Source organism: Durio zibethinus, chromosome 14 (genome assembly GCF_047325235.1).
Source record: "Durio zibethinus cultivar Kanyao isolate XHJ-2024 chromosome 14, ASM4732523v1, whole genome shotgun sequence".
NCBI lineage: Eukaryota > Viridiplantae > Streptophyta > Magnoliopsida > Malvales > Malvaceae > Durio > Durio zibethinus.
This window is the reverse complement of record NC_143175.1, coordinates 5,991,259-6,000,536: the sequence shown is the minus strand read 5'-3', so window position 1 is coordinate 6,000,536 and position 9,278 is coordinate 5,991,259. Positions and strand designations below refer to the sequence as shown.

At 32.6% G+C, this 9,278-nt stretch overlaps 1 protein-coding gene across 1 annotated transcript; it reads right to left on the bottom strand.

The window, feature by feature from the left end:
- Window positions 1-8,097: 8,097 nt before the first annotated feature.
- LOC149515000 (jasmonate-induced protein homolog) lies at window positions 8,098-8,959 on the bottom strand. Its single transcript, XM_089742882.1, has 2 exons — window positions 8,621-8,959; window positions 8,098-8,497 (listed from the first exon to the last, which is right to left on the bottom strand). The coding sequence occupies exons 1-2, from the start codon at window positions 8,891-8,893 to the stop codon at window positions 8,321-8,323; spliced, it is 450 nt and encodes a 149-aa protein (XP_089599008.1). The 5' UTR covers window positions 8,894-8,959; the 3' UTR covers window positions 8,098-8,320.
- Between the last annotated feature and the right edge of the window lie 319 nt (window positions 8,960-9,278).

The following is a 9,278-nucleotide window of genomic DNA, read 5'->3' as shown; positions in this document are numbered from 1 at the left end:
ATATACATAAAAAAGCATGGAAAACGCTTTTGCTTGGTTAACCATTGATGCTATTGAAGATGGAGGGGAGATTAATCAAGAGAGGTGGGTTCACCTTTGTCCGCTAGATTATGAGCTAAATAATTGGAGTGCCATCGAGATGCTCGTGACTTTTGAAACTAATACAATGTAATTGTAACATCCCAATAGCTATTACCCAAGGCATTGGAGTGATCGTTCTTGTTTGGGCCATTTATTTTTTATTATTTTTAATAAAAATTAAGAAAGATGCATTTTCAGTCATTTCTTCTTGTGTCTTCATTATTTCCATTTTTCCAAATACATCTTGCCAACATATCCCATTTCATTCAATTTCAAGTCTTTAAATGAACATGAAGATAATTATGATAACAATCAAAATGTTAGTTTTGAAAACTCAATTAACACTGATGAACTTGACAATGAAGAGAATTCTGAGGAATATGTTATGCCTTCGGACCTAATGAGATTGATTGAACAAGAAAATAAGCCAATTAAGCCTCATTAAGAGATAGTTGACTTAATGAATCTGAGAGATGAAGAGAATAAGAAAGATGTTAGAATTGATACTTCACTTTCATCATGAGATAGACAACGATTGGCAGACCTACTTCGAGAATTTATAGATGTATTTGCTTGATCTTACCAGGATATGCCAGGGCTGAGCACAGAGATAGTGGAGCACAGATTGCCTTTAAGGCCAGAATGTAAGCCAATTTAGCAGAAATTGAGACGGATGAAGCCTGAAATGCTACTAAAGATTAAAGAAGAGGTGAAGAAACAATTTGATGCAGATTTTTTACAAGTGGCCAAGTACCCTGAGTGGGTAGCCAATATAGTACCAGTTCCTAAGAAAGATAGAAAGGTACGAATATGTGTAGACTATCGAGACTTGAATAAGGCTAGTCCAAGGATAACTTTTCTTTGCCTCATATCGACACATTAGTAGATAATACAGCTAGGCATTCAATTTTCTCTTTTATGGATGGTTTCTCAGGGTATAATCAGATAAAAATGGCTACAGATGACATAAAAAAGACCACTTTCATGACTATGTGAGGAACTTTTTGTTACAAGGTCATGCCTTTTGGGTTAAAGAATGCTGGGGTAATATATCAAAGGGCCATGGTGACACTCTTTCATGACATGATGCACGAAGAGATCGATGTGTATGTAGACGATATGATTGTAAAGTTTTGTGAGGATGAAGATCATGTCACCAGCTTCAAAAGTTATTTGAGAGGTTGAGAAGATTCCAGCTCAAATTAAACCCAGCCAAGTGCACTTTTGGGGTAAAGTTAAGGAAGTTGCTGGGCTTTGTGGTCAGTGAAAGAAGAATTGAAGTCGATCTAGATAAAATATGGGCATTCAAAATTTGTCACCTCTCAGCAACCAAAGGAAGTTCTAGGCTTTCTGGGGAGATTGAACTACATTTCTCGATTTATCTCTCAGCTTACTTACAAATGTGATTTCATATTTAAGCTTCTCCACAAGAATAATCCTGAAATATAGAATAAGGAGTGTCAAGAGGCGTTTGATAAAATTAAGCAATACTTGTCAAACCCTCAAGTGTTGGTGTCACCTATTCCAGGGAAACTTTTAATTTTATACTTAACTGTATGTAAAAATTCAATGGGATGTGTGCTGAGACAGCAAGATGAGTCTAGCCGAAAGGAGAGAGCTATTTACTATATGAGTAAAAAGTTCACAAAATATGAATCAAAGTATTCCTCATTGGAGAAAATGTGTTATGCATTAGGGTGGACTGCCAAAAGACTCAGACAGTATATGCTCTATCATACCACATGGCTCATAGCAAAACTGGATCCAATTAAATATATCTTCAAGAAGCTTTCTTTGTCTGAAAGAATTGCTAGATGGCAAGTAATGCTCTCGAAATATGATATTATATACGTGAGCTAAAAAGTAATAAAAGGGGACACTATAGCGGAATTTCTTGTAGATCGTGCTATTGAAAAGTATGAGCCAATGAAGTTAGAATTCTCTAATGAAGACCTAATGACTATTTCCCAATTGAAGAAAGGAGAGCATGGAGAAAAATGCTAGAGAATGTATTTTTATGGAGCTACTAATGCCTTGGGACATGGAATTGGGGTAATTTTGATATCTTCAGAAGAACAATACTGCCCTGTAACAGCAATGTTAAATTTAACTGCACAAATAACATCGTTGAATATAAGGCATGTGTCATAGACTTACAAGCTGCTATAGATAGAGGAGTGAGAGCATTGAAAGTGTTCGAAGACTCAGCTTTAGTTATATATCAATTGAAAGGGGAATGAGAGACAAAAGATTCAAAACTCGTTCCATATCATAAGTATATTCTAGAGTTGAAGAAACAATTTGAAGATATCCAGTTTGACCACTTACCTCGAGAAGAGAATTTGATTGCTGATACATTGGCTACTCTAGCTACAATGATTTGAATTAATGACAATACTGACATTTAGCCCATCAAGCTAGATGTTAAGGATATACCAGCTTATTGCTCTAATGTAAAAGAAGAAAAAAAAATGGAAAATCTTGGTATTATGACATTCTACAGTATATTAAGGATCAGCAGTACCCAGTTCAAGCAATAAAAAATGATAAAAGGGTCATCCGAAGATTAGCTATAAGTTTTTTCCTAGATGGGGATGTTCTGTACAAAAAAAGTTAGGATCAAGTATTATTGAGATGCGTAAGTAAGACTGAAGCGAGAAAATTCATTAAAGAGGTACATGATGAAATATGTGGGGCACATACTAGTGGATATATGATGGTGAGATAGATCTGAGAGTAGTATATTACTGGTTGATGATGGAGAGTGATTGTATTGATTATGCTCGTAAATGCCATAAATGCCAGATATATGCTGATAAGATCCATGCTCTGCCATCTGTTTTACATGTTATGGCACCACCGTAGCCATTCTCAATGTGGGGCATTGATGTCATTGGTCCAATCACCCCAAAGGCTTCTAACGGGCACAGATTCATTTTTGTGAAGATAGATTACTTCATAAAATGGATAGAGGTAGCATCATATGTAAGTGTGACACGATCTGTGGTTTGCAAGTTCATAAAGAGAGAGATCATCTGTAGATATAAACTTTTAGAGAGAATTATTTCAGACAATACCAAGAATCTAAATAGTAAGATGATGCAAGAAATATATGCTCAATACAAGATCAAGCATCATAACTCGACATCATACCGTCCGAAAATGAATGGGATAGTTGAGACAGCTAATAAGAACATAGAAAAGATTCTGGAAAAGATGACCGAGACTTATAAAGATTGGCATGAGAAGTTGTTATTTGTACTATATGCATATCGAACATCAGTTCGTACCTCTATTGGGGCAACTTTATTTCTTTTAGTTTATGGGATGTAAGCTGTACTACCAGTGAAAGTATAGATCCTCTCCTTGAGGGTTCTAAAAGAAGTTGAGTTGGAAGAAGCTGAATGGATTCAAGAACACTATGAATAGTTAAATTTCATAGAAGAAAAGAGATTGACTACACTGTGCCATGGTTAGCTATATCAAAGAAGAATGATGAGGGCTCATGATAAAAAGATTCGACCCTGTTACTTTCGAGAAGAAGGGTTGGTCTTGAAGAGAATCCTCTCGATCCAGCATGATAATAGAGGAAAATAGACTCCGAATTGAGAAGAGTCATATGTGGTAAAATGAGCTTTTTCGGGTAGAGCGCTGATACTGACTGAGATGGATGGAAGTAATTTACCCCATCCTATAAATTCTGATGCTATGAAGAAATACTATGCTTGAAATAAAAAAAAAAAGAGAAAAGAAATGAAAATTAAAAAAGAAAACAATTAAAAAAAAAGAAAAAAAAATGAATGAAAAAAGAGGACTCAAGGCAAAAACCCTAAAAGGACGGTTTGAGTCATAAGGGGTTTGTCTAAGTTGAAAACCTGAAAAGGTAGCTTAAATAAAGAGAATACAATAAATTCGTTGGCATAAAGACTAGCAAATTCGGAGGAGCTCCAAGTTGTTAAATATATCAGAGGGTTGGATTTTTAGAAAAACCTTGAGATATGTTATCATGATTATTCGATTGTTCATTTTTAGGCTTTGTCCCCTCACTTATGCTTGTAATTCTTTCCTGGCCAAAGTTTGCCAACATTTTGCTAATAAAAGACATTCTATTTCACGCTTTGTGTCTTTTTTTTTTTGTGATTGTTTCTCAACCATTCTTATTCTTTTCTTCTTAATACCCTACAATGGAAGAAATATGTAAATGCATTCTTACTTTTTGAGTTTGAAATAATAATTGATAAATGAATAATGGCATGAAAGATTTTTACATTACATTGAATAAGTCAAGAGTGATAAAGGCAGGATTGAGATGTTTAGTTCCTGATAAGGACATTGAATTTGAAAAAAGATTTTTTATAGAAAGAATGTGAGTGGAAGAGATGATTGAGATCTACATTGGCTCGATCTTAGAAGAGCAGCGTAATCTGGTTTTTGAAGAATCAAAGGGTTCAAGGCCCAAGAAAAGAGCTTGAGAAGCTTGAATACCATAATTGAATAGAAGTTAATTAGCCAACATTTGCATAACATGCATTGAATTTCATATACATTGCATAGCATATACTACATAAATTCAATAAGCAAGGGTATTCCAAAATCCCACATAGAGGAGATAGATGTGAAGACATTTTCAAACTTGAGAAAAAGCTTGTCAGGTAAGTTCCTAATCCTTGAAATATGATGTCTCTTGGTATCAGGGTTGATTTATAAGACCTTTAGGCATAATCTCTTGAAATTCCTTCAAACACAATTTTCACTCCTTTGGACATGATTGTCAGGGAGCCATTTATTTTTCAAAGTCGTTGAGCCTCTGATTAAAGGAGCTTTATTCATTTTCAAAGTCGTCGAGCCTCTGATTAGAGGAGCTTTGTTTATCTTTCCAAAGTTGTTGAGCCTCTAATTAAATGAGCCATTTATTTTTCCAAAGTCGTTAAGCCTCTGATTAGAGGAGCCTTTATTTATTTTCCAAAGTTGTTGAGCCTTTGATTAGAGGAGCATTGTTTATATCTTTTCAAAGTTGTTGAGCCTCTCATTAGATGAGCCATTTATTTTTCCAAAGTCATTAAGCCTCTGATTAGAGGAGCCTTTATTCATTTTCAAAGTCGTTGAGCCTCTGATTAGAGGAACATTGTTTATGTTTTTCAAAGTCATTGAGCCTCTGCTTAGATGAGCCTTGATCAAATCTTAAACATAAAAAAATGAAAAAAAAAAGGTCGAGTTGAGTTTTGAATAGGTGTCTACATCTTTGTGCAATTTCTGTTTCACAGAAAATATGTAAATAGGGATAGCTATAGACACCCAATTTGGTCCAGGCCTGAATCAATTGGGCCCAGTCCAAAAAGGTTGGTCCACTTTATTTTTTTTATTATTATTTTTGCATTTTATATTTTATATTTTTTTAGTTTATATATTTTTTTTCTTTATCTTTTATGTATTTATTATTTACTTATTTATTATTACTATTTATATATATATATCTTTATTATTATTTTTTTTTTCATTTTTTCTTCTTTCTTTTTCTTTCTGTTCTATTAATATTTATATATATTTTTTTATTTACCTAGTTATATATTTATTATTATTTATCTATTTATATGTTATAATTTATCTATTATTATTTTTAATTTATCTGTTAATTTTTTGGTTTATCTGATTATTTTCATTTAATTATCTAATAATATATTTTTTATTTTTTATTTTTTTGATTTTTTTCGGCTGAAGATTGGATTGATATTCAATCAGAGTCCATATTGGATTCAATGATTGAATCTCGATCCAAAGAGGAGTTGGGATTGATCAAAAACTCTTCTGAGCAATCCATATAAAAAGACCTTAGGATCAAAGGAAAAAAGACAAAAATGGTTACTGGCTCAGAGAAAAGAACACACAGAGAATATTTGAAAGCTGAAAAAAGATTTAGAGGCGTTAGAATAGCTCTAGGAATCGATGGGAAATTTTTGGAGAATTTTTTGTGATTTTTTTCTGAAAATTTTTGAAAAATTTTCAGATTTCGGTTAAATTTTTCGACGAAAGTTGAATTTTTCGGTGACTATTTTGACCAAGTTTGAAGTTTTCGACCAGCTGCTTAGTTTTCGGTGAGAATTTCCAGAAACCGACCAACTTTCAAGTGAAAAACCCAGATTCTGACGAAATTTTCATAATTCGGTGAATATTCAACCAGAGTTCTTCGAGAATTTTAGAGAGAAATGAGAGAAGAGGAAGGAAGAGAGAGAGAGGGAAGGCTCGGTCTGCTGAAAAAAATGAAAGAATTAGCCTTTTATACCCGTTGAAAACGATGTCGTTTTGGTGTTACTGTGCCAATAGGATCCGCGCGTTTTGAAATCGGGCGACCCGACCCGAGCGTTGACCCACTTTCGACTCGTGTTCAACCCGCTTCTTTGAGCCGTTAGATGAGCCGAGCCAACACCCTTGAGTTGCTTCTTCGAGCCGTTTTTCTTCCTTAAGCCGAGCCGAGCCAAGTCGTTAGCCGAGCCGTTTCACGTTTTTTTTTCATTTTATTTTTTTATATATTTATTTATTTATTATTATTATTATTAGATTAGATTTGTTTATTTATCTTCATTTTATTTTTTATTTTTATTTTACTTTTCTTTATTTTTATTTTCACTTTCATTTTGTTTTATTATTTTATTTTCTTTAAATAAAATCCAAAAAAAATATTTTTGGAGAAAAGTTGAAAGTATCAATTTTCCTCAAAATTAAAGTTTTCAAAAAATATTTTTGGGGAAAAGTTGAAAGTATCAATTTTTCTTGAAAATAAGCTTTCCAAAAAAATATTTTTTGGGAAAAGTTGAAAGTATCAATTTTCCTTAAAAATAAGTTTTCAAAGATGAATTTTTGAGGAAAAGTTGAAAGCATCAATTTTTCTCGAAATTAAAGTTTCAAAAAAAATATTTTTGGAAAAAAGTTGAAAGTATCAATTTTTCCATGTACAAAAGCAATCATTTTTTTATTTCTTTTGAATTTTCCTTAATGTTAAATAATCCGACGATGAAGCATCTGCAAGTGAAACAGTAGTTTTTTTGTATACTCTTGAGGGAGGGAATTTTCTCAATTTTCTGCTAAAAATTATTAGAGTCAATTAAGAATAATTTCTAATAATTAATTACTTGGCAAAATTTTAAGGCTTATTGGATAACACAAAATTAAGCTGGTACCATCTTTGGATGGCCATTGTGAGGGTGCTATAACCTTCCACACATATAACCAAACTCTCAAATCTTATTCTGGTTAGTAGACCTGAACCTATTCTTTTAGGAGCCCTTAAACTTAGGTGTTCCCTGAAAGGATAGATTCTTTAGGTGGCCAATCGCATCTAGATAAAAAAAAATTGGTGGTAACCCCTTAAGTCAATATCTAGTGATAGATCCCCAGATCTAGACGTTATGACACTCATAAGTGTGGATTTTATATAATTTTTTATAAACCCGACACAATCTTAAAATACGATTAGTTAATTCTAATACAATGATTGTCAGTGATATGTTCCATGCATCCATTAAAATGATTTGATAAAAAAAAATTTTCGGCTTTAAGTTGCTTTGAGTTGAATTTAGTAAAAATATAATAGAAAGGGTTGCAAAAGAAATTCAAAAAATTAATTTATATTTCAAACTTTATACTTAGTTTTAATTGATCCACCGGATATATGATAGTGAATGAAGATAGTGAGGCTCGAGTTCTCATCTTAATTGTCTTCTTAAGCTTTTTTAGTGACGAGGAAAAAAAATGGACGAACTTTATATTTCATTCTCCTCATTTTCTCGATCCTTTTATCTTTCTTGGTGTCCAAAAATTATATCCTTCATTTTTTTTTTAACATCTAGTATTCAAAATTAATTTTTATTTTTGAAAATTTATTCTTAAGTATTTCAATAAATTCTTATTCTCAAGGGACAGAAAATGTTTTACAGTTATCGTCTCCACCACAACAAAAATTAATTGATAATAGAATTATATATTCAGTAATTAGAAAAATTTTTTCCTATGCAAACAAAGTTATAAACCAGACAAGGGGTGTAATTCTTTATTGATATTTAAAATTTCCAAATGGGATGTACGATCCACAGGAAACCAAAATATTACATTACAAACACATAAACACACTAATAGTCTATTGGCTGCCAAATTCACTCTAATAGTCTAAGAGTGCTAGTGCACAAGGCACTTTATTTACTTAGTAATTTTGACAGCCTATTACATCAGCCCTCAACACAGGCAGTTAAGCAGAACTTATTGTTGCCGAAAATTTTGGGAAATTTCCATCCGCAATTTCAACTTCTGAGGTGCATCCTCCAACTGTACTGGTGCTCTTTTTGCTGGAATTGATCAGGGTATTAAAAACTCCAGGCCAACGATCGGTTGTAAAGGAGCCAGCTTCATCAATCAGAGTATAAGCCTGCATTGTACAGTTAATAATCATACATTACTTTAAATTTTCTTTGTTTTGAAATTTTTAAAAAACTAGGAAGTAAAGTGCATGTTAATTCGGTAAAGACTTGAGAACATTATTATTATATACCTTGTTAGGAGAATTAGGCTGGTTGAACCAAGCTAGCAGTACATCATAGGCTTTTCCAGCGCTATTTGTGACGCTATACACAACAGCTGCCTGTGACCCATTTTCGTTTCCAACATGTTCAAAAGTACCTGTAGCAGAAGGCTGGATTTGAACTGGATAAGATTTGAGATCGCCAGATCCAACAGCTCCTTGCCAATCTTTGGAAATCTGATATACGATGGGTGAGCTAGTAATATTTTTAACACTACCATAGGTGGTGGCCTGTTGAGACATGTCAGCGAGCTATCGTTAATCTTCTTCCTAATAGGTGTTGTGTTTGTGCATGATCTGACTTAGCACATCTATCATCTATATATACTAGTTTGTTGTGTATAAAACGACAACCTTTCATTTATTACGTGTAATTTGAATGAAAAATTGATTTAAACGTTAAATAAATTAAACATTTTTCATCCATTTCAATATTAATTAATTGTTAGAAAAGATGATGCGTTGTTGGCAAGATTTAATGATTCTTTAATTGGAAAAATAAGATTAAAACATTTTTATTTTCGAAATAAAGATATCAAAAAGCTTAGTTCGTAAAAATTAAAAGAAAATAAAATAAAATAAAAACTCAGCATAATATGTTCACAGAAAATTGCTCATCAAATAAAAA

Excerpts from the sequence above, each read along its gene's own strand:
- LOC149515000 (XM_089742882.1), bottom strand. The coding sequence starts at position 8,893 with ATGTCTCAACAGGCCACCACCTATGGTAGTGTTAAAAATATTACTAGC. Across the intron at positions 8,498-8,620 it reads AGCCTAATTCTCCTAACAAG|GCTTATACTCTGATTGATGA; the intron begins GTATATAATAAT and ends TGTACAATGCAG.